Here is a 26503-nt window from a genome sequence, read left to right as displayed (position 1 = left end):
TGAAGAGAAGAATTTTTGTGTGCAACACAGCACCTAAATGCCAGCCAATTTCCTCATTCCATGAATCCCCTAGAGAAACAAGAATCTGCTCTAATGGTAGAAGACAGATTGCTGTTAGACAATTGAAGAGATGCTCACAGCTCAGTTCTAACCACGTGGGGTTTCTCTTTGTGCTCTCACTGCGGAGTGAAGGGGAACACTTCTCCCCTGGATGAAGCCAGACCACGGGGGGAAGGGATGGTGGTGAAGTGCATTTCCACAGAACCACCGCCACTGAAGCGCCCCAGGCCACTGAGACACCCTCTCTGGGAGCTTCAGGACCATAAATACTTGCACTCTAAGTGTTGTCTTTTCACCTTAAGGATGGACAGAATAAATCACATTATTCATCATGTCCTCTTCCCTGTCTTTGCCTTTAAGAAGCATGGAGTCAAAGCCACCACCCATATTTAACACTACAAACCCCTCAGCATGACTTCTGAGTGCTAACCTTGTTTTTCCTATCTGGCTTTTCCCTTCCCTCCAACTTCCTCCCTTACCTTTTATTTTATCTAGCTGTATTTATTTATTTTGGCTTGGTAACTTGATTTTATTATAGATATCAACAGTACTACATTTTCCCCCAATTTGTATACTGTTAGACTACACAAAATTTATACATAAAAATTATAGTTCAAGTTTAGCAAATCTCTTTAGAGTTACTCAATGTCTGAAGTCGTGGAGTAAGTACCCTGAGTGGCAAGCTGGGCCAAGTGTGGGCTGTGGAAAGCAGGAAGCCTAAGTCCTATCTTTCCTGCTACAGCCTATGGCTGGTACAGGCTTGGGGAAAGGGGACACACCCACCTATTTTAAAAGACGAGCTAGATTTTCATGTTAAATTTGATTTCTAAACGTTGGCATCTATTTCAATAATGTAAAAAACACTTTGTGGGCAAAAAAAAAAAAGCAAGCACGGTTCCCACTTCTTGATCTGTGCTCCAAACCAAGGAGAGCTTCCATGGAGTGTGAGTCAGTTATTTCTGATGAGCTACAAAGTATTTTTTTTTTTAAAGCACTTCAAATTTTGTTTCAGAAAGAGACAGAGTATAAATTAATCAACTAAACTTGGAAATTCACTCAGAAAATAACTTGCCCCCTCCCCACCCCGCCCCCTGCCATCAGCCTTCTCTAAAACAAGGATCATGAAGCTTTGGTTCAGGTCTCAGTGACTGAGTAACCAACTAAAAAGGTCAAAGTTCAGAGCTGTGCATTAGTCCAGCCTCAGAAACCGTATAAAACAACGAAGTGTATAAGCCACTTTCAGAGACAGTAACGTTCACTACCTCCATCAAGACAGCTCTAAAGAGCGCTGCTCGGGGGCAGGAAATCTCCCATTCTACCTACCTTGCCTACTCCAGGCTGGACTAACAATAACATCGACAGAGTGACAAGAGAGACAGAAATTTTAGTTTGTGTGCATGGAGGTCTCCTAGAAACAGGACCAAGAAAGTAGGCCAGAGCAGGCAGCTTTTATACTTTTCAGACAAGGAAAGGATACATCTGTGAGGAATTGACAGAACAAAGAAACAGGCTTGGGTGCTTAGTTAGCGAAGAACCTAACCAGAGTCCGCACCTGGATAGTAAATTCAAGAAGATACCAGGTTTGTTCATACAGGCTTCTGGGCCCTGAATCCGTCTCTGGGGAGAGCGGCCTTCTGCCTCGGGAGTCAGGGAGGGTACCTCTCACATGGAGATTTACTGCCTGCTTTCAGACACAGACAGGAGGGTCAGAGGGTCCCTCCTGCATCAGCTCTTTCTTGACTAACTTTAATTCAAAAAACTCAACATGCCATTGAGGCTTATTTGGGGAGGTGTGCTCTGAGCTCCAACTACTAAATATAGAGCAGGCCCTATTAATACACAAAGAAAATACCACAGGTTTAAAGTATTCTGAAGAATGCCAAGAGTGGTCAAGATTTCTACAACAAATAAGCCTAATTACTTCTATCTACTCCATCTGCATAAAGTTTTGAAGACATTTATTACTTAATCTTCCAGTCAAATAAAAATAGAGCTCTACAACTTCAATAATCTGCTACAATAAAGCCTCTTTTTTTCTACTATGATGACTAAGAAGTGAGAAAGAAGCCAGTGTGGTTTCTTTCAGCCAGTCCTTCGCAAGCTGCCTCTCACATAGGTACCACCTCCCTACTGTGAATGGTCTTCTCTGGTGTCACTCTTTTTAACATCTATTTTACTCAAAACTGCTATCAAGCACAACAAAAGCTTTGAACTCAAACTATAATGCAAGGAGATCAAACCAGTCAATCCTAAAGGAAATCAAGCTGAACATTCATTGGAAGGACTGATGCTGGAGCTCCAATACTTTGGCCACCTGATATGAAGAGCCAACTTACTGGAAAAAAAAGACCCTGATGCTGGGAAAGATTGAGGGCAGGAGAAGGGTGAGACAGAGGATGAGATGGTTGGATGGCATCGCCGACTCAATGGACATGAGTCTGAGCAAACTCTGAGAGAGACTGAAAAACAGGGAAGCCTGGCATGCTGCAGTCCACGGGGCCACAGAGTCGGACCCAACTCATCAGCTGAGCAACAACAAATAGCAGACTACACTAAATAAAAGCCCTGTTCTCAGAAACCTGGGTGACTGGCAGTCCAAGCATCGCACCATCAGTAAGCTCAGGAACTACCCCAAGTCAACCACTTCCAAGGGCGACACATTTTTTGTGTGTCACACACATGCCTCTATTACACTTTCAGCCAAAAAGAAAATGTTTACCTGAACTAAAGTCCATCAAAAGACTCCTGACACACAAATAACTACTAACAGCTCCTCAAGAGTAATCCTGGCAGCTTCTATTCCACACACAAAAGTTTACATTTTTGATACAGAGAAAATCCATGGGGACTCTGATCACGTGGGCTCCCGAGGGCAGCAGGCACTGGCCCTCCTCTGGGTTTATTCACACATGCGCCCTCTGCCAGAATCCCTCCTCATACCACTCCCACCCCAGCCTCTGCCTGGAAGAGAGAACCCGGGGGGCTCCTGGTGGAACTCCTCAGAGTACTATACGCTCCCCTGGAATTCAGTCCACAGCATGGAGTAACACTTCTCCACGTCGGATTACATTCACTGATCTGGTCCACCGCCCCAGCTGGACCACAGATCCCCAAAAAAGAGAAGACCGTATTTTTTCGTACCTCAGGGCCCAGACCTGCACTAACTAACTCGCATTTGTGCAAATTTAAAACAGAGACGAGACTAGTCACATCTTCAGGGCAGCATCTCAATGCTTCACAGGCTTGCCATGGAACCCAAACGCCTACTGAGCCTGTGCTCTGAGCCCGCAGGCAGGCGCCAGGCCTGTCGGGACCAGGGCTATCGGCGTACTTTGCAGCAGCAACCAGAACCAGGTAAAACACCCAGGAACCAGCTTAACTCATCCATTAAGAAATCCACACCCCTGGACCCAAAAATTTGAAAAATCAGGGTCATATTTTAAGATGTAGACATCTTATAATTGGCATTTAAGAAACATCTAATTTCTTCTTCCCTACTAAATGATACAGTGGGTAAGCGTAAAGGGGGAGGGAAAGGAGAGGTGTTGTAACCCGATTAACTACATTTTACATTTCCTGAAAGCAGACACTATTTCTCAGATGTCTGCATCCCTTTATAAAGGGTGAAAGAGGGGGAAAATACCCTTTTCCTCCAGAGACATATAACAAATAGCTACAGATCTTACTCCACATTTTAATACACAACTTTCACCAGATGAGGACAAAGAAAGCGCTTTGCCCCATTAACAGTAACCAGGAGGAAAACATCTGACTCTCTCTACCTTCCCCATGGCCTTGAACGGAGGCTATCTGGCAGCACAGACACACGGCGCTCCTAACGGACTCTGTCTGCAAATTCCACATTCACTGTCGAGACAGCACAGCTAAGTCTGTGTAATGATTAACGACAGTGAAATAACTAGTGAAGATCAGTCAATCGTTCGTATGTTACAAATGTGATTTGCAGTAAAAAATTGCTGTCATTTCTGCTTCAACCAAACTAACACAAAATATTCGCAAAGATTTTAAAAAGCTTAGCTACTTCATTCACAAAAAGCCCAAAGTGCTTAGAAGGACAATTATAATCCAACCGATAGACATTCCTTTTAGATAGGAATGCATACCCTGAAGACAACTTAGAAATGAAATGTTACATTACAGAACAAAAACAGCCTCTGAATTATACACACGGTAGAATTTCATTTCCTTCAAGTTTGAACAGATCTGTAGGTTTAATCTTGGCAAGTCCCATTTGAGTAAAATTTAAGAAAACTACCGGCAATTATGTGTAGCGGGTTAGAGAGGCCCACCATACTATCTGTACACACACCTTACAGTTAATTCATCAGTGGGACCTCCTACTGAAAAGGAAACTGCTTGTCACTGTAACACCACAACTGAGAATTTCATCCTTGTTAGAAGATTTATTCTAATACCTGAGATTTAATTAAAAATTGGCACACGTGCTTTAGAGTAGTTTAACCACTGTCACTGAGGAAAACTATTAGAACACACACAAGTTCAGATTAAAATAACCACCACTGGTTGTTATTTAAAACCATAAACCTCTTACTGATCTGACTGCATTAGGAAGAACTGAAACAGGAAATAAAAGCACCTCTAGCTCCTGTCAGAAACAGTCTGCACCAAAGTCTGAAACTCATTTTGGCAGACCTCAAACCTCTCCTTTATACACTGTCTTCCCCTCTTCTGTCACGACGAGGACTCTCAAGCTGCCCCTGAGACAGAGCTGCAGGGCTGGCAAGCTTCTTCTGAAAAGGGCCAGAGAGTGAATAGTTCAGGCTGTGAGGACCTGTTAACTCTGGCCCAGCTGATCCGCTGCTGCAGGGTTAGGGCAGTCAGAGACAGGATCCAAACACACACACACACACACACACACACAGCTGTGTTCTAGTGAAACTCTGTCTATGGACGCTGGGATTTAAAGCTCACATCATCTTCATGGAATTCTATTCATTTATTTTCCCCTACCGTTAAAAATGTAAAAATCAGTCAACTCAAAAACTATTAACAACAACAACAAAAAAAAAACAGGTGGTGGGTCAGTTTTGGCCCACAGATCGAAATTTGACCCTCACTCCAGCTCTGAAGGGTTTCAATGTCCTTTCCTCATCCCCCCAAAAAATCCTGTCTCCTTTTACTCCAATGTCCTCACCATACTCAAAATGCATCTCTCCTCAGAACACAGACTCTCAAGTGCATTATGCCAAGGGAAGCAAGCAGAGAAAAGGTGGATGCACGGAAGTAGCCAGGGCGCCCAGGAAAGAACTGCGCGCACAGAGGAGCCTGGCGGACGGCAGCAGTGGCACTAAAGGCCCAGGGAGAAGGCCAGTCTGTTCCAGAAGAGGCGCTGGAGCAACTACCAGTCATACGGGGAAAAACCAGAACCGGAGCCTTAAGTAAAGAGGAACTCCACTTGGATTTAGGAATATATGTTAGACACAGGCTCTGCAGGCCACTGAAAGGACCACCCACCTGATGAGAAGCCAGGGAGGGTCCTGATCAGAGGGGTGACGTCACCTGCTTTCACTTTTAAAGGATCCTTCTGCTATTCCGTAAAGAACTGATCACAGCAAAAGAAAGAAAAGATACATGGAGATTAGTTAGGACACTCTTCCACCATGCGGCTGGGAGAGGAGGGGCCAGCAGCAGACATAGTAAGTAGAGACCAGACTCTGAATATATTCTGAAGATGGAGTCAATGAGATTTGATGAGAAATTATCATGAGGGGTGTCAGAGAAAGCAGAGTCAAGGATGGTGCCAAACTCTGACCCAGCTCTGGCCTGAGCAATAAATGGATGGATGATCTCCTGTTGACCGAACTGGAGAAGACTGCTGTAAAGATACTGGGGGAGGGGGGTATCAGGAGTTCAGTTTGAGACTTGCCACATCTGACATGCCTGTTAGAAATACAAGCAGAGACGTGGAGTAGGCAGATGAGCTTACATGTCTGAACATCAGCAGCAAAGTCCAGCTAAAGAAAGTGTCAGAGCTATCACCAACTCTAACAAAACCCCAAGACTGAAGGCAACCGTCACGACAGCACAGGTAGGCGGGGAGAACTCTGAGGGACAGAGCGCGGGGCCTCAGAGAGAACAGCCAACAAGAGAGAAGAGTCAGAAGGGGGGCGGGGCTCTAGGAGCCAAATGAAGATGGTGTTCCAGGGAGAAAGAAGTGATGAGTGACCTCAACCAGCAGAGAAGATGAGGATTTTAGATGAAGACCAAGGGGCCTGGCAATGTGGAACGGGTTCAAGAGAGAGAAAGGGGAAACTGTAGCAGATGAATATAAAAACCCTTAGAGAAGTTTATATAAATGGGAGAAAGAAATGAGGGAAATGGGGGAGAGATTCTTCCTAGGATGGGAAAAATTATAGCAGATTTATCAACTGATGAGAATAGTCCAATAGAAAGGGTAAAACAGATGATTTAAGAAAGAGGGGAAGGGAAGAGAACTGTTGGAGCAACATACGTAAAAGAGAGAGGAATACGTGCAGACCTCAGGGGGGCTGGCATTTGGAGAAGGCCGTTCAGCCACAGCACCCGAGGGAGGGCGAACTGCGGGGACAGATAGAGGCAGCGGTGCAGAAAGGAGAGCGGGAATTCCTGGAAACGGAGGAAGCTCAGAACGGGGAGGGAGAACCAGTGGAGGCTGAGGGAGCGCAAAACGCATGCGTCAGCTAACCAGGAAAGCGGGATCCGGCGGACCAGAGCAACGGCAGGACTGCCAGGCAGCACGAAATCCCTACACAAGGTCAGTGACCTCAGTTTGCAGAAAGCCCAATCAGAATGTTGTTACTTTTTTATCCATCTTTGTTCAGTTATTTGGGTGCAAGTGGAAAAGCAGCAGCAAGCTGGATTTAACTAGACTAGAGTTTTACCAGCAAAGTATCACAAAGGAGAAGAGGCAAGGGAACTGAGAATGTATACAAGGAAATGCTTTATCACTGATCCATAGGTCTAACCTGGATTTAAGGGATACGTGACTATAAGGAACAAAAGGGACAGAGAATAGGAAGAAGCAGGATCAACAGACTGTGTGTCCAGCGGGGAGCGTAACACTTAGTGGGGTAGGGGACCCACAGAGAGACAAGACAGGACAGGCAGTCAGAGTGGGACTCTTGGAATCAAGACTGCGGAGGGCACGCAGCCATGGTTAATCACAAGGCCTAGGTAGCACACGGCAGTGTGCAGTTAGATGGGGAAGTCGGGGAGGGGAGAGGTGGTCAGTCAAGAAATAAAAACTCAGGGTAATGAAAGGATCATCCAGGTAAACACTAAAATAACCAAGACTTGAGACGGGAGAAGTAACGCAGAATTAACCGTGAACCAAAGTTAGATTCGTCAAGGAATGAGTGACCACCTGAACTTTTAACAGAAAAAGAGACTATCTATGAGCTATACACACTCTGACGGCATGATATGGAAGTTGCAGGGATCATGGAGGAAAGAGTTCTGAAAGCAGCAATGACAGTTACCCTCGCACCTACACATCCTCCAGCTAAGCAATACACAGGATATGGGAGAAAACAGCCCACCTGGAGGGCTTTCTGGGAAAGGTTTGTCCTTAGAAGTGAGCCATATCTCGCCTAGATCAAGATGACAGGAATGTCCAGAGAAGTTGAAGACACAGGGAATTTTGCACATGGTGGTGGTTCAGTCACTAAGTCGTGTCCAACTCTCGCAACCCTATGGACTGTAGCCTGCCAGGCTCCTCTGTCCACGGGATGCTCCAGGCAAGAATACTGGAGTGGGCTGCCATGTCCTCCTCCAGGGGATCTTCCTGACCCAGGGATCGAACCCAGGTTTCCTGCACTGCAGACAATCTCCTACACTGCAGGCAGATTCTTTACTGACTGAGCCACCGGGAAAGCCCCCTGCACATGGGAAGGGTTTTAAAAGTTGAGTCCAAAAGGATCCATACAAAGCCTTAAGGGAACCAGTGAGTAACAGAAAACCTTGTTTCCCATATTAATTAGAAAATCAAGCTTGTAAATGTCTAGCAAAAACCCTGCTGAGATTTTCCTTTGAATGGCACCGAAACCAGTCAGCCTGGGGAGAGGTGATGTCTCCGTGTTACTGTGTTCCCTATCATATCACGGTATAACCGTGTAACCTTTTGGTAGCATTATAATACTCTCAGTGAGGATGGCAGCCACTGTGAACTGTGCTCATGCCACGCCCAGCACCTGGCTAAGCACTACACACACACACTCCTCCATGGCCATCCTAAGTGGATCCCTCACTTACAGAGTGTCCTTGTTACCAAACGCAAGTCTGTGTTCCCAATGTACAGAGAGGCCAGGCAATACCAAAACTCTAAGAGTGTGGAGCAGAGAGAGGTTTACTGAGGGCAATGCAAGAGATGGGTGGCTCACGCCTTAACAACCCCAGGTTTTCAGCAAAGCCCTTTTCTAGGAAAGGTACGGGAGGGGCATAGGCAGTTGTTGCAAGCTTCTTGGTGTCAGGTCACAGTCAGTAGTGATGCTCCTGTAAATCTACCAAACGAACGCTATTCCCTGTTCTGACAAGAAAGGCAAGGTCCCAAAACACAAGTTTCATCCTCCGAAGTCCTGATCCTGGCTAAGAGAAGGCACCCCAGGGGACCCCAGTGGAACCAGGACCACTAACAGTGCTCACTGACAGTTGGTTGCTTGTAGGAAGGGTTCACTGCAGCACCGACCAATGGCTCAGAGGGAACCAGGATCACCAACTGTCGCTTACTGACAACTGGTTGCTAGGGGCGGGCCCACCACGTCACGAACCAATAGTGACCGGTTCCTGGTAAGGGGGTGCGGGTTACCTGCGTACAGCAACAGCCCCTGCTAAGGTCTGCGCTCAGCCACGCTCCGCTACACGCTTGGCTCTAATGCGACTTCTCTGGGCTTGTGGCAGCCAGAAGTTGACTCAGCCTGCAGTGGGTCCCAGGGTTCCTCTGCCTTTGAATGAGTATCCTTGCCCACAGTCCAGTGACCACACCCTCTGGTCCAGGGACCACTACAAAAGACTGGGAGGATGAAAAGAGCTGAGAAACTCTCCTCTGAGGGCACAGTGGGTCACCATTCTAACCTTATTTATTTTGATTTGCTGGCTCAAACTTCTTCCTGTCTACTTTGTCCATTTAAGATAATTGGATGTGCGGGGTGGCTCACACTGACCACATCTGTATTTTGAAGCTGAGTCAGAACACCTTACCGAGCGGTTCCGTGCGGCAGTCCAGCTCAGGGCACAGGTAAAAATAAAGGAACCGTCACCGCACTCTACACAGTTCTGTTTATAGTGCTGCATAATTGCGTCCTCTCTCAGCACAGCTGATCTGAGTCATGGCTGAGTCAAGAGAGTATGTGGCCCCTTCACTAAGCTGACAACTCATGGGGGTCTGAAGGGGGCCTGTTTTGTGTTGTGGATTTTTTGTTTTGTTTGGCTGTTGTCTTTGGTGCAGCCAAAGAGTTGCGGGCCAGAGGCTCAGTTGTGTTTGGCGAAAACCTATGTGAGCCTGCGTACACACAGATGACCGGTTTATTCCGAGTTCTACATCATGCTGGCCTCTCAAGCACTCAACAGACCCTTTCCCTACGAGTGTTAGTCTACGTCCTGATGCAAGCAATGAGGGACACCAAAACATTTCTGACCTCTTGCAATCACGATCCTCTGTCATATGTGACAATGTTTCCTACCTCTCTTACCGGAGTCCTTCCTCTATGCTGACTCCAGGAAATATTTAAGGAAATAATAAAAACACAACCAAGGGCTCATTCTGTGCTAGGTATTAAAGGAGGCCCTGAGGACACAGAGGTAAATAAGACGCCTGCCCTCAGGTTTGGGCTCATTCTAGTGGACAGGTAGGTGATTAAGTGATCATAATACTCTACTGCAGTTCTTTGCAAGAGGTAAGGGGAATAAGGCAGAAGCACCCAGGTCATAATGCAGAAGGTCTAAAGTCATCTGCAGTTCAACTGTGGCACAATGGAGACGAAAAGCACCCCTCCAGCTTGTGGCGATCAGAGCCGCTATGCGAAAGTCAGTGTCAGGACAGGGTGACCTGCATCTGAAGAGAGCAGGAAAGAGCTGGACTCAGTGCAGCCTTGGGCTTCCCAGGTGGCTCAGTGGTAAAGAATCCGCCTGCCAGTACAGGAGGTGAAGGAGACGGGTTCAATCCCTGGATCAGGAAGATCTCCTGGATGAAGGAAATGGCAATCCTCTACCGTACACTTGCCTCGAGAATCCCATGGACAGAGGCGCCTGGTGGGTTGCAGTCCACGGGGTCGCAAAGAGTCAGACATGACTTACCACGCACACAGGCAGTGCAGCCCTATGTATGGGTCACATGCAAAGCTGTGCACTCCAGTGTCAGGAGGGAGCCACGGAACTTCACAGATGGAACCTGGTCCACGATGCTGGCCAGCATGGTGACCAGTTACACGAGCCCCCAGTATCACTAGGATACAAACAACCGATAGAAGGAAGGCCTGACCTTAGGCTGGGGTCACCGGGGAAGGAGGCAGAAGAAAGGGCAACTTGATTATACAGAGAGCAGTGAGCCCAGAAAGGCAGAAAACGCAATAAATCTCTCAAGGTGAGCCAGCAAACTGGAAGTTCACAGACAAAGTCTAACCCTAGGGAAAGCAGGCCTTTCCTCATGCTCTCTGTGACAACCCTTCAGAGTGTGTGCTTCCCGACCCTGCAACTCTAGACTGTGCTGGGCCAAGCCCGAGTCCAGGACACAGAACTCCAGCGGGGAGCACAGAAAGGGGTCAGGGTGCCTCAGACTAGACCACAGAACAAGCACGTTGAGATTCTCCAGCTGGCGACACAGAGGAGTGACCCCCCTGATCAGCACGCAGAGCCAGGGTTGCGACGACATGCAGGGGCAGAGAGGAGTGGGTCTGGAACTCAGGGTTCGACGGGCTGTCTCCTGGCACTTGTGTGTCTAGGGGTAACAATAAGTAGGCAGGGGCAGCAACCGCACACTGACGGGAGCAAGGCCACCGAGGGCTCAGCCCCAGCGGCATCAGAGCCTGGCGACAGTGCTGGAGAGCCGGGGGAGTCCAGACGGGAAGCTGGGACCAGCAGATGCCTGTCCACTCACGGCCTCAGGACAGGCTGCGCCAGGGGGACAGGACTTACTGCTCCGACACGCCTGTGAGGTCTCCTAAGATTCCAAACAGCAATGGCCTCCAAGAGTCCGTGACTGAGTGGACAGTGTCAGGCAAGGGGAGGTCTCAGGAGAAAAGGGGACTGTAGCAGATGCTCATGGCATCCCTCATCACACACCATTGGCCCATCTAGTTAATGACCCCAAGGGCAATTCTCACGACCCCCGTGCTCAGGCAATTCAGAGGTGTATCCCCCAGGGACCCCCAGTCAGGTTGAACCCCAGCTGCCTCCAACAGCCGCCACTGAATACGGCATCCTTACGTCAGCTCTCTCTCCTTCCACACCGACCTTCCCCTCTCCCACACTTCTGATCGCTGGGGCTTGCCTATCGTTAAATTACTTCACCCAAGTTCCTACCTCAAATTCTGCTTTGCAGAAAAAGCCCAAAGGCTCAGGCATACAAGGAGGCGTTTATAAAGATGGTCTCTACAGTGCTGTTGGAGTTACCAAACATTAAAGACAAATCCAAATGCCCAATAGTAAGAAAAGGCAGATAAATGATGATGTAATCTTATGACCGTACACTCCACAACTGTTGAAGTTAATGATCTAGCTCTCTACGTATGAAAACTGGCAAAAACAGAGCAAAAATTAAAGATGCCAACTCAAGCATATACAGCATGTAACACACCATGTAACACGCAGCCGGGAGGGAAGAATGAGACTGGAAAGCGAGACAAAGAGCCCCTGCCCACCACATCCACTGCCGGCAGTCACGCCCTCTGCGTCAGCAGGGCAGAGGCTCATAGAGTTCTGCCAAGAGAACGCACTGGTCAGAGCAAACACCCTCTTCCAACAACACAAGAGAAGACTCTACACATGGACATCACCAGATGGTCAATACAGAAATCAGAATGATTATATTCTTTGCAGGCAAGATGGAGAAGCTCTATACAGTCAGCAAAAACAAGACCAGGAGCTGACTGGGACTCCTGCCCATGAACTCCTTATTGCCAAATTCAGACTTAAATTGAAGTAGGGAAAACCACTAGACCATTCAGGTATCACCTAAATCAAATCCCTTATGATTATACAGTGGAAGTGAGAAACAGATTCACGGGATCAGACCTGACAGAGTGCCTGAAGAACTATGGATGGAGGTTCATGACATTGTACAGGAGGCAATGATCAAGGCCATCCCCAAGAAAAAGAAATGCAAAAAGGCAAAATGGTTGTCTGAGGAGGCCTTACAAATAGCTCTGAAAAGAAGAGAAGCAAAAAGCAAAGGAGAAAAGGAAAGATATACCCATTTGAATGCAGAGTTCCCAAGAATAGCAAGGAGAGATAAGAAAGCCTTCCTCAGTGATCAATGCAAAGAAATAGAGGAAAACAACAGAATGGGAAAGACTAGAGATCTCCTCAAGAAAATTAGACATACCAAGGGAACATTTACTACAAAGATGGGTACAATAAACAACAGAAATGGTATGGACCTAACAGAACCAGAAGATATTAAGAGGTGGCAAGAATACACAGAACTGTACAAAAAAGATCTTCACGACCGAGATAACCACGATGGTGTGATCACTCACCTAGAACCAGACATCCTGGAATGCAAAGTCAAGTGGGCCTTAGGAAGCATCACTATGAACAAAGCTAGTAGTAGAGGTGATGGAATTCCAACTGAGCTATTTCAAATCCTAAATGATGCTGTGAAAGTGCAGCACTCAATATGCCAGCAAATTTGGAAAACTCAGCAGTGGCCACAGGACTGGAAAAGATCAGTTTTCATTCCAATCCTAAAGAAAGGCAACGCCAAAGAATGTTCAAACTATCGCACAATGGCACTCATCTCAGTTCAGTTCAGTCGCTCAGTCACGTCTGACTCCTTGCGATCCCACAAACCGCAGCACGCCAGGCCTCCCTGTCCATCACCAACTCCCGGAGTTTACTCAAACTCATGTGCATTGAGTTGGTGATGCAATCCAACCATCTCATCCTCTGTTGTCCCTTTCTCCTCTTGCCTTCAATCTTTCCCAGAATCAGGGTCTTCTCAAATGAGTCAGCTCTTTGCATCAGGTGGCCAAAGTATTGGAGTTCTAGTTTCAGCATCAGTCCTTCCAATGAATATTCAGGACTGATTTCCTTCAGAATGAACTGGCTGGATCTCCTTGCTGTCCAAGGGACTCTCAAGAGTCTTCTCCCACACCACAGTTCTAAAGCATCAATTCTTCGGTGCTCAGCTTTCTCTATGGTCCAACTCTCACATTCATACACGACCACTGGAAAAACCATAGCTTTGAATAGATGGACCTTTGTTGGCACAGTAATGTCTCTGCTTTTTAATATGTTATCTAGGTTGGTCATAAGTTTTCTTTCAAGGAGCAAGTGTCTTTTAATTTCATGGTTGCAGTCACCATCTGCAGTGATTTTGGAGCCCCCAAAAATAAAAGTCTGTCACTGTTTCCACTGTTTACCCATCTATTTGCCACGAAGTGATGGGACCAGATGCCATGATCTTAGCTTTCTGAACGTTGAGCTTTAAGTCAACTAGTTCACTCTCCTCTTTTCACTTTCATCAAGAGGCTCTTCAGTTCCTCTTCGCTTTCTGCCATAAGGGTGGTGTCATCTGCATATCTGAGGTTACTGATATTTCTCCTGGCAATCTTTAATTCCAGCTTGTGTTTCATCCAGCCCAGCGTTTCTCATGACGTACTCTGCATACAAGTTAAATAAGCAGGGTGACAATATACAGCCTTGACGTACTCCTTTTCCTATTTGTAACCAGTCTGTTGTTCCATATCCAGTTCTAACTGTTGCTTCTTGACCCGCATACAGATTTCTCAAGAGGCAAGTAAGGTGGTCTGATATTCCCATCTCTTCAAGAATCTTCCAAAGTTTGCTGTGATCCATCCAGTCAAAGGCTCTGGCATAGTCAATAAAGCAGATGTTTTTCTGGAACTCTCTTGCTTTTCTGATGATCCAATGTATGCTGGCAATTTCTGGTTCCTCTGCCTTTCCTAAATCCAGCTTGAACATCTGCAAGTTCACAGTTCATGTACTGTTGGAGACTGGTTTGGAGAATTTTGAACATTACTTTAGCATGTGAGATGAGTCCAATTGTGTGGTAGTTTGAGCATTCTTTGGTGTTGCCTTTCTTTGGGACTGGAATGAAACCTGACCTTTTCCCAGTCCTGTAGCCACTGCTGAGTTTTCCAAATTTGCTGACATATTGAGTGCAGCACTTTCACAGCATCATTATCTTAGGATCTGAAATAGCTCAACTGGAATTCCATCACCTCCACTAGCTTTGTTCGTAGTGATGCTTCCTAAAGCCCACTTGACTTCACATTCCAGGATGTCTGGCTCTAGGTGAGAGTGATCACACCATTGTGATGATCTGGGTCATGAAGATTTTTTTGGTACGGTTCTTCTGTGTATTCTGGCCACCTCTTCTTAATATCTTCTGATTCTGTTAGGTCCATACCATTTCTGTCCTTTATTGCACCCATCTTTGCAGTAAATGTTTCCTTGGTATCTCTATAATTTTCTTGAAGAGATCTTTAGTCTTTCCCATTCTATTGTTTTCCTCTATTTCTTTGCACTGATCACTGAGGAAGGCTTTCTTATCTCTCCTTGCTATTCTTGGGAACTCTGCATTCAAATGGGTATATCTTTCCTTTTCTCCTTTGCCTTTCGTTTCTCTATGCCTTACAAAAGCCTCTTCCCCCTGAAACCTACTGAGTCCCAGAAGGTATCAGTATTTCATACCAATACATTTCAAGGGGGTGGGGAAGACGCTCCCAAACTCAAATTGTTTACAAAACCATTTCTGTCACTCTGCACAACCACCAGTGCTACCCAGAGATCCTGAAGAGCCATGATAAACCACTTCTGCCTCCCCACCCTGAGGAAGATCTCAGCCCCACACCAGCAGCATGACATCACTGCAAAGCGAGACTCCAAAAGTGCCCTTCCACTGCACTCTTCAGTGGACAAGGTGCTGAACTCTCCAGAGCCACGTTACTGCCTGCACCCTTCCAGGATTTCTTCCCTTTTTTCCTAGATTTGGTTCCAAGCACTTCATGAGTATCAGTCACCTCAGCTCATCTCAGGCCCTGGAAACAGAGAGCACTGTCTGGCATGGAGGAACACGTGGATCAAATCCCGACTCACTCTGAGTGTACTAAGAACATCAGATGCCCAGTTCCTTCTGTTCTTGGAAGAAATGTGACAATTCAGAAACATTGTTTTACCAGTGATAATTCTCAACTAGGAAGCAAAAGAGACCAGTGATATTTCCACAAGCCTTTCCATCTGGCTGGCTGAGATTCAGCTCAAGTAAGTTCTTCTGGGCGTGGCAGGGAGAATAAGTTTACACCCAGAAAACTGAGATACAATGGACAGTGAATTATACAGATGGTTACTGTTTCACAAGTATGTCAAATCCAGGCAACCAATACCCCCATCTGGGTACAGCAGGTTTCCCTCATGTCAGAAAATTCCCTCATGCTCCTTCCCAGTCAGCCCCCAGCCTCCTGTGACAACCACTGTTCATGCCTGCATTACCAGTCAGCAACACAGAGAAGGCCAGCTTCGCAGAACTGCAGAGTCGTGAAGCACGCTCTGTCTGTCTGGCCTCGTTCAGCTGGTGCCTCCTGAGCCCCGCCTGCACTGCTGTGTGAACCGGTGGTCCAGTTAGCAGGCAGTTTAGTCATCCGCCCACTGACGGCCATTGCAGCAGGTTCTAGTGCTTGGCTACTATCAATAAAGCTGCTACAAGCACTCTTTCACAAGTCATGTGGACATATATTCTAAGATAAAAACCTAGGGTTATGGGCAGGAGTGTTTAACTTTATAAAAAACTGCCAAAGCGTTTCCCAAAGCGGTTGCACCATCCACGCTCCCACCAGCAATGGACGAGACCCCCAACTCCTCCACGGCCTCACCAAAAGCTGTCAGTCATTTCAATCCCAGCAAATCTAATGAGTCTGCAAAGGTTATCTCATTATGGTTTTACTAGTTTATAACAGCTTTACTGAGACATAATTAAACAAAGCATACAATTCACTCACTTAACTACATAATTTTATCAACTGTGGTATATTACGTTAACTTAATTGTGGTGAAGTATCTAAGTATTAGGGGCTTCCCAGGGGGCGCTCGTGGTAAAGGACCTGCCTGCCAAAGCAGGAGACCTAAGACATGTGGGCTTGACTCCTGGGTAGGGGAGATCCCCTGGAGGAGGGCATGGCAACCCACTCCAGCACGCTTGCCTGGAAAATCCCATGGACACAGGAGCCTGGCGGGCTACAGTCCATAGAGTCACAAAGAGTCGGACACGGCTGAAGCAACTTGGCGACAGCAGCATGTATATATCAGGTTGGAACAAAAGTAGCAGCAGTTTCGGGCTGTGAATTCTAAGTCATTATAAGTAGGCTCAAACATGTTTATTAATCAAAATAGGAACCATTACAATCAACACATTTTTACCAATGAGAAATAAGTTTGTTTATTCTTGTGGCATAAAAATCTGTACTTCAGGATTCGACAAACTCTTGGAAAGCATTTTCTGCCTCCTTTCCTTGCAGAAAGTTGTCAAGACGCTTGGAGAAGCGGTAGTCAATCAACGAAAGGTAAGGGGAATGTGGAGGATGAGGCAAAACTTCACAGCCCAAGTCACTCCGCTTCTGAAGCGCTGGCTGTGTGACATGCAGTCAGGCAGCGTCGTGGGGAGAACCAGGCCCCCGCTGCTGAGCAGTGCCAAGGCAGGCGTTGGGTTTTCAGTGCATCTCATCGGCTTACTGAGCATATTTCTCAGGTGTGATGGATTCACTGGGATTCAGAAAGCTGTAGTGCGTCAGATGGGCAGCGGACCACCAATGACCATGACCTTTTCTGGTGCAAGTTTGGCTCTGGGAAGGGCTCTGGAGCTTCTTGGTTCAACCACTGAGCTGGTTGTCACCAGCTGTCATATACAATCCACGTGTCGCCGCACATCACAACCTGACTGAGAGATGGTTTGTTGCCGCTGCATAGAGTAAAAGACGACACTTCGAAAGGACAGTTTTTTTATTTTCAGTCAGCTCCTGAGGCACCCACTTAGTGAGTTTTTTCACTTTTCCAATTTGCTTCAAATGCCCGATGACCACAGAATGGTCCACGCTGAGTTCTCTGGCAACCTCTTGAGCAGCTGTAAGAGGATCAGCTTTACTGACTGCTCTCAATTGGTCGTTGTCGCCTTCCAATGGCCTGCTACTACATTTCTCATCTTCAAGGCTCTCATCTCCTTTTCAAAACTTCTTGAACCAACCACCACTGCACTGTACCTGTGGTAGCAGTTACTGGGCCAAATGTGTTGTTGATATTGCCAGTTGTCTTCACTGCTTTACGACGCATTTTGAACTCAAAAAAAAAAAAAAAAAAAAAACTTGAACTTGCCTTTTGTCTAACATTTCCAGTCTAAAATAAATATAAAATAAACAGCAAGTAATGTCACTAGCAAAACAAATAAAGTGAGAAATGTGCATGAAAATTTAAGAATGTACTCCAATATCAAATGGCAAAGTTCAACAATGCCAAACCAAATTATTTTTGCACCAACCAATAATATACAATTTTACATTCTGACCATTTTTCAGTATAGAATTCAGTGGCTTTAATTATATTTATAATGTTGTACAAACCTCAGCACTAATTCCAAAAATTTAGTACCCCAAACAAATTTGGTAACTGTTAAACAATAACTCTTCCCTCCCCCGCAACCCACGTAACCTCTAATCTCCTTTCTGTCTGTGAATTTGCCTATTCTTAGTTCTTCATAGAAGTGGAATCATACAGTATCGGTCATTCTATGTCTGGCTTCTTCCCCTTAGCACGGTTTCAAGGTTCACTCCCATTCCAGCATGTACCACTACCTCATTCCTTCTTAGGGCTAAACAGTATTCCACTGTATGTACATATGACATTTTAGCCATTTACCTATTGATGGACACTTGAGTTGTTTCCATCTTTTGGCTATTATGAATAATGCCTCAATGAAAACTGGCATACAAGTATCTGTTTAAGTTTTTGCTTTTAATCCTCCAAGGTACATACATACCTAGGAGTGGAACTGCTTGATCGTATTCTATGTTTAGCTTTTTGAGGTAGCATAAAAAAAATTTTTTTTAACATAATAGCTGAACCATTTCACATTCTCACCAGCAATGTACAAGGGTTCCAAATTTTCTACATCCTTACCAACATTTTTTTTCCTTTTTTTTAGTAACAGCCATCCTAAAGAGCACAGTGGAGTTTTTGTTTTAATTTGCATTTTCTCAATGATTAATGATGTTGAGTACTTTACCATGTGTGTTGGCCATTTATATATCTTCCCTTCTAAACCAGATTTTTTTCCGGCCAATTTTTTACCAGATTGTCTTTTGTTACTGAGTTTCAGGAGCACTTTATACATTTTAAGGGGAATTCTTTGTTAGGTATATGTGTTGTAAACATTTTCAGTCTATGACTTGCCTTTTCCATTTTCTTTTGATAGGCAGAAGTTTTTTTAATTTTGATAGTCTAATTTGATAATCAATTTTTCTTGAAAGGTCAATGTTATCTGTGTCCTGGATAAGAAATATTTGCCTACACACAAGATTAAAGATACTCTCCCATCTTCTAAACAGTTTATAGTTTTAAATTTTATGTTTAGGTCTACAATCCATGTGGAATTATTTTTGTGAATGGTAAAAGGTATGGGTCAAAGTTCATTTTATTTCATTTAGATATCAAGTTGTCCTACCATCATTTTTTGAATGAAATTCAAAAAACGGTTTTTTTGAATGAAATTCAAAAAATGTTTTTTTTAAATTTAGGATTAGGGTTAGAGTTTTTAGACTGACTTTGGTTTGGAGCTTGCACATAGTTTGGAAACAGTCTTAACGTTCCTTATACGACATTCAGCATTCAGTCAAGAGAAGACCAGATGACTGCACACAAGACAGAAATTGACAACAAATACGTATCAGGCATGTTATCTGAAATAAGTGTAATTAATATGCTTAAGAAAGTAAATGACCATGAATTTCAACAGAGTAATTCATTTAAAAAATCCAACAGAAATTCTACAAAACTCAAAACTAGCTGAAACTAAGAATACAATAGACAGCACATCGGACACAGCAAAAACCAGAAGAGAGAATGAGAAGACAGGAGGAAATTTTCAAACCAAAGCTCACAGAGAATCGGAAATACAGGAAAGAGGCTTTGAGATATACAAAATACAGTGAAAGGTTTAATATATGTGTAATTAAACTCCTTGAAGGAAAGGAAAGAATGAGAGAAGCAACAGCTGAAGAAATACTGGCTGACAATTTCCTAAACTGTTCAAAGATATCAAATTCAAGAAGCATTATCCAAAGAGGGTAATTACAAAAAAAGCCAACTATTTCTGTCTTCATGGGCCTTCATTCTGGAAGAAGACAGAGCATAAATGAGAAACCTCTACTAATAATTACATAGTATGTAGAATCTAGTAAGTGCTTTCTTTAAAAAATAAAAAAGAAAATATGGTTTATAAGATAAAGGGGCTCCAAAGCATGGAGGGGAAGGAAGCACCTGCCCTATTACAGAGTATACACAAAGCCTGGAAGGAAGAAATCAGGAAAATACTTTTGACTAAACACACATTAACCAGAAGAAAGAACCCATACTGAGAGAAGATTTGAAAAGTTTACCCATTCGAGTATGGAACCAGAAGACTACACATGTGCCATGGAACCAAAAGACTACACATGTGCCATGAGTAACTGTGCGGTGTGTGCCCAGTCGCGTCCGACTCTCGGCGACCCCGTGGACTGCAGCCCACCAGGCTCCTCCGTCCATGGGATCTTCCAGGCAGGAGTACTGAAGCGGGGTGCCACTGCCTTCACCAGGGGATCTTTCCCAGCCAGGGATGGAATCCAAGTCTCCTGCATCTCCTGCATTGGCAGGCTTATCTTTACCGCTGAGCCACCTGAGAAGCCGCATAAATAATGACTTACACAAATAGCAGTAATTCCACAAGACTTTGTTAAGAACCTACAATTATCAGACTGTATGCTAGATGCTAGGGACCCAGGAAATGTGATACACTCACTTTACTCAACAAGCCTGTCAGATGGAAGAGCAATCGTATCAGTTTAAGCATGAGAAGATTTGTGGAAAGCAGGATCCAAACATTACACTAGTTCATGAATACTCAAGAATCCTATAGAAAAAAACACAGTAGCTTACTCAACAGAACTTTCTGTGATGGGGATAATCTGTATCTGCATGGTCCGAGAAGCTGCCATTAGCCACGTGTGGCTGCTAGTACTGAAAATGTGGCTGGGACAAGTCAGGAATGGAACGATTAATTTAACTTATTGCTGATTAATTTAAATAGCCACATGTGAGCAGCTGCATGGACAGTGGAAGTAAAAAGTATCACTTGGCTCTACACTTGAATACAGGGGAGCTTCCTGGCGGCTCAGACAGCAAAAAACCCACCTGCAAGGAAGGAGACCTGGGTTCAATCTCTGGTTTGGGAAGATCCCCTGGAGAAGAGAATGGCAACCCACTCCAGCATTCCTGCCTGGAGAATCCCCATGAACAGAGGAGTCTGGCAGGGCTACAGTCCATGGAGTCACAAACAGTGGGACATAAATGAACCACTAAGCACACTGCTACATAACAAATGAGCCCCAAACTGAGCAGTTTTAAAGCCATTCCATTCATGGTCTCACACAGGTCAGATTCCCTTATCAACTTGTACAAACAGCTGTGGGCTTGACTGGGACTGAGGATCTGCTTCCAGGATGCTCCTCACATGGCTGCTGGCAGGAAGCCTCAGTTCCTCACTGCACAGATCTGTCTAGGTGGACCCCTGGGTGTCCTTATAACATGGCAGATGGCTTTCTTGGAGCAAACAATCCAAGAGAGAAGGCAACGAGGAAGCTTCAGGGCCTTCTGTGCTCAGAAGTCACACCCTGTCACTTCCCCCACATCTAGTATTTAAAAGCAAGTCACTCGGTGCAGCCCACGCTCAAGAGGAGAGGTCAAATTCCTTCTTACTTTCCTCAGTGTGATTCTGCTGTGTCTTGCATTTTTCAGTTTGCTACTGTGAGGCCTCATTCTGCTTCACTTTATGTCCCATCCAGCCTCTGACACCTCCACCCATCCTCCCTCTGGGTCCATCAGCATTGGACGGATCTTCTCAGAGCAGCTGGCCTCTGGAAACCCTGAGACCCTTCTGAGAGGAAACTAGTGCTTTGTTCAAAGACACGCTGAGAACCAGAAGCCTGTGCTCACAAACCCTCATCAGGGGCTCTCTGCACCACCACATACTATCTGCCTCCTGATTCCAAGACCTACACGTCAGGTCACCTTTCCCGGCCTTCAACTCTTCCTGAACTAGGACAGAGTTCCTGCCTGCCCCAGGAAAAACTCACACATGGGATGCACCTTCACCTCTTCTCATTCTTCCCCAGCAATCCAACTAGTCCCTGAGTCTTGTCCATCCAATCTGGTAAAGATGTTTCAGTATCTATCCTACCCGTCCCCCATAGACAATACCCTAAATTCCGACAGTTTTCTCTTTCACTTGGGCTTCTCCATCAAGTCATCTGCCTCTAGCCTCACCCTAATGTATCTCTCACAATGGCAGCCAGAGATTTGTCTAATATACCGATTTGCCAGGCCATGCCCTTGAAACAAACTTCCATTGTTGTTTTTGTTCAGCTGCTAAGTTATGTCTCTTTAGGACCCCATGGACTGCAGCATGCCAGGTTCCTCTCTCTGTAGCTTGCTCAAATTCATATCCAGTGAGTCGATGATGCTATCATCACCTGCTGCCCCTTTCTCCTCCTGCCTTCAATCTTTGCCAGCACCAGGGTCTTTTCCAGTGAGTCAGCTCTTCACTTCACAAAGTACTGGAGCTTCAGCATCAGTCCTTCCAATGAATATTCAGGATTCATTTCCTTTAGGATTGACTGGTTTGATCTCCTAGCATGGTTCCCCATAAACTCCTCTCACAAGAAGCAGTCAGGAAAGGCCTTGTAAACTGGCTTAGGGCCTTGGATTTTATCCTTCAGCTTATAAAAAGGAACTTGATATTTGACATGTCCTCTCTACCAGATATCTTATCTATGTTATTTCATTTAAATTCAGAGACCATGCAAAATCAGCACACTGTTCCTCTGCACATACTGTTCTTTCTAATTAGCCCTCTCATCGCTAAGCCTAGAAGCCATAGTAACCTAAGGCCTTTCCCTGACCACAAATCTCTCCACCAGCTCCACAGTTCCCCCAGCTCCACCATCTCTTCTTGGCTAGACCCTCTTACAATTTGTTTACACAGCAATTACCCTAACCTGCTTGAAAAAAGGGGTATCACGTTCATCTTTGCACCTACGGCCCTAGCAAAGAACCTGCTTCAGAGCAGGTCCTCAATGAAGGTTAATGATTGGTTGACTAAAAGGAGAGCCCATCATGGTATAGATATCCTAAGCATTAAAGCAATCAACAAATCTCTCTGAGGTACAACATCAATTAGCTTATCTCCCCAAAAGCCAAAGGAGCAGTGCCCAGGGCTCTTAACACTCTTTGAATTACTCAACGCTTATTGTGATTTGAGGCAGAAGTGCTCAGACCAAGCGAACCTCTAAAACCAATCTGGTTCTCCCACACTCCCTCTGCTCTTTACACATACTTCTACGATTTCAGAACAGAGCTTCCCAACAAAACACTTACGGAGAACCATCCATAAATGCGTTAAGGGATAGTATCAGCTAACTTGATTTAATACTATGTGTCAGATATGTGCCAAGGACTTAATATGCATGAGTTCACTTAATCTTGACAACCTCACCAGGAAAGTACTGTCCAACCTTAGTCCTATTAAACAGACACACAAACTGCGGCCCAGAGAAGACTAGAACAAAACAGGCACTGACTGGAGATATCAGGTACTTTGTATTTTCACGTGCTTTATTTCATTTACTCCTCTGTACAATTTAGCAATGAAGTCGTGTATTACATTTCCATTTTTAGGCAGGAAATCTTAAGGCTTGGAGAAATGGCAACATAACGCATCGCTTGTAGGACTAGGAGCCAAATCCAGATCTTCAGACTCCTGGGCACCTTTCGCAACGGACATCTGGCCCATCTGCGGCAGAGTCGGGACTGAAGTGGCCACTGCGCAAAGCGGGGCCACCACTGGGGATGCAGAGCCTGGGCTCACAGGACGAACGGAGTGACGCCGCCTCCCACCTTGCACATCTGCAACGTCTGTCTCCCCCAGCTGCACGTTCCGCTGCTTCTGGGGGCCTGCCAGGCCCGGAGACCTCTCCAGCCAGGCCAAGGAGACCATCTTGCACGTTATCCGGGCGCCATCACCGCAGCTCAACTAACCCAACAGGCAGAAGGCGGCGAAGGACTCGCTTGTATCGGCCCCCGTTCCTGCGCCCGGCCTCACGCCCGTACTGACGAGTGGGGAGCAGGTGTCACCCCCGTCCCCCAGCCCGGGGCCCGCCGGTGAGGCGCGGAGCAGCCACCCCACCGCCGCCCCGGGACGAGGGGGCGCCCCCGCCCCGCTCCCGCAAGCCCCGCCGGGCCGCCCCCGACGCCCGCGCCGCCCGCGCCGTTACCGATTCCGCTGCTCTTTGAAGAGCGCAGTCAGCGCGCGGAGAGCCTCCAGATCCTGGATGGGCGCGGGCATCATGACGCCCGACAGCCTGCCGGGCGGCGGCCTGGGCGCCGCCATCTTGCCGCTTGCAGCTCGGGCCGAGCGGCCGACGACGAGGAACCGAGAGGAGGAGGGGCAGGAGGGCCGGCGAGAGGGGGTGGAGCGCGGGCTGCTGCCTCCGCACGCCGCCGCCGCCGCCTCGGCGCCGCTGCAGCCCACGGGCCCGGCCCGGAAAGCGCGAGACCAAGCGCCCAAGGTTCGCCTCAAACCGGAGGACGCAACGGTGCGGCGAGGGGAGGGGGCGCGGGCGGAAGTCCCGCCTGCGGGGAGGGGGGCGCCGGCCGGAAGTTCGCCCTGTGGGGAGGGGGCGCGGGCGGAAGTTGTGTTTGAGGGGGTGGGGACATCAGGAGGGCGGGCGGTCCGCAAGGAGAAGTCGGCGGGGTGGGGGGCGGGCTTGGGCCCGGAATAGGGACACCCTGAGCGGGGCAGTGGGGACAGAGGGGGTCTCCATGGGAGCGGGTGTGGGGGACGAGGGCACCTTGGGGAGATGCGGGCAGACGGGGGTCTCCGCAGGAGGGGATGTGAGGAAGGCTGGGGAGTCCTGCAGAGGCTCCCCTGGAGGAGAAGGCTGAAGACCTCGATCCAGCGGTGGGGAGGGTTGATCAGGGCTCACACCGACCCCCTGGGAGCTGGAGCAGTCTGTGTCCATCTTGCAGGTCTCAGTCCCTGGAAGCTCAGTTCCCAGTTTTTCAGTCAGTCAGTCAGTTCAGTCGCTGGTCGTGTCCAACTCTTTGCGACCCCATGGACTGCACCACGCCAGTCTTCCCTGTCCATCGCCAACTCCCGGAGTTTACTAAAACTCATGTCCATAGAGCCAGTGATGCCATCCAACCGTCTCATCCTCTGTCGTCCCCTTCTCCTCTTGCCCCCAATCCCTCCAGCATCAGGGTCTTCTCCAGTGAGTCAGCTCTTTGTATCAGGTGGCCAAAGTATTGAAGCATCAACTTCAGCATCAGTCCTTACACTGAATATTCAGGACTGATTTCCTTTAGGATGGACTGGTTGGATCTCCTTGCTGTCTAAGAGACTCTCAAGAGTCTTCAACAGCGCTGTTTGAAAGCATCAATTCTTCCCCGCTCAGCTTTCTTTATTAGTGATCTTAGTGATCACTTACTGGCGGTGGTTCAGATGGTAAAGAATCTGCCTGCAATGCAGGAGACCGGGTTCGATCCCTGTGTTGGGAAGATCCCCTGGAGAAGGGAATGGCTACCCACTCCCATATTCTTGCTTGGAGAAGTCCATGGACAGAGGAGCTAAGTGGGTTACAGCCCGTGGGAGCGCAGAGTCCAACATAACTGAGCAGCTTACACACACGGACAATAACAGATCATTTACCAGGCCCGCTTGGGGTGAGAATACTGTTGTTTCAGCTCATTGGTGGTGGTTTAGCCCCTAAGTTTAGTCTTTGCGACCCCATTGACTGTAGCCCACCAGGCCTCTCTGTCCATGGCGTTTCCCAGGCAAGAATACTGGAGTGGGCTGCCAGTCCCTTCTCCGGGAGACCTTCCCGACCCAGGCATAGAACCTGCTTCTCCTGCACTGCAGGCGGATTCTTTACCACTGGGCCACCAGGGACTCTGTTCCAGTTCATTAAGGGCTTTATATACAATTTGAAGTCAAGAAGCTAAATTCTACAGAGTTAGGCTAAGAATTGTGTTTTTCTAAAGGAAGTGAGATGAGATGGTTGGATGACATCATCAACTCAAAGGATGTGAGTTTGAGCAAACTCTGGGAGATAGTGAAGGACAGAGAAGCCTGGCATACTACAGTCCACGGTGTTGCAAAAAGCCAGACACGACTGAGTGACTGAAAAACAGCAAAGGGAAGTGAGTATATTTTACAGGAATCAGACAAGGCTTCTCTAGGGGTGCTGGTAACTCACTCTTTTCACTGCATGGGATTCACTTCTTTATCATATCATGTTTATGTTCTTTGAACAGACATTGTTGCCAGACCCCATGCTAGGTACAGGACAAACTGTGATCTCTCAGTATCTGCATGGAATTGGGTCCAGGACACCCCCTTACCCTGCAGACACCAAAAACCATGGATGTTCAAGTCCCGTAGTCAGCCCTCCATATCCACAGATGCTGCAACGTGTGGAGACAGAGGGCCGACTGTGTAAAGATCTATAAGAGATGATCCCAACCCTGAAGGAACTCACAGACTATTCAGAGAGAGAGGCAAACAGAATTGAATACAGTTGATTACTGCTATAATAAAGGACTAGACAAATTGCTGTGAGGCCAATTAGAATATATAAGTAATACTCTCTACATTTCGACTTGAAGTGTAGGGGTGTGTTTATAACATGTTTTTGATGTTCTTTGCTAAATAAAATTTAAAGACCTGATAAACACCACCAGAATATGCAGGAGAAATGAAACATGAACAAGCAAGGCAGCTGAGACTGTAATTCAGCCCTATCCATTTAACTGACGATATGTTCATGAATTCCACAAATATTTCTACGTACCTACTTTGTGCCAGGCATTATATCGCCTAGAGATGCTCAAGACCATCCAAAATGTTTAACAGCCCTTAGACTAACAGGGCAGGATCTCCCAACTTTTCCCC

At 46.6% G+C, this 26503-nt stretch overlaps 1 protein-coding gene across 1 annotated transcript in view; it reads right to left on the bottom strand.

The window, feature by feature from the left end:
- ATXN10 (ataxin 10) overlaps window positions 1-24183 on the bottom strand; it is a 144739-nt gene extending 120556 nt beyond the window's left edge. The window contains exon 1 of the mRNA XM_018048901.1: window positions 23829-24183. Coding sequence (XP_017904390.1) covers window positions 23829-23944 — 116 coding nt within the window. The 5' untranslated portion in view covers window positions 23945-24183. The remainder of the gene's footprint in view (window positions 1-23828) is intronic.

Source organism: Capra hircus, chromosome 5 (assembly GCF_001704415.2).
Source record: "Capra hircus breed San Clemente chromosome 5, ASM170441v1, whole genome shotgun sequence".
In the NCBI taxonomy this organism is placed as follows: Eukaryota; Metazoa; Chordata; class Mammalia; order Artiodactyla; family Bovidae; genus Capra; species Capra hircus.
This window is presented reverse-complemented; position numbering and strand designations above follow the sequence as displayed.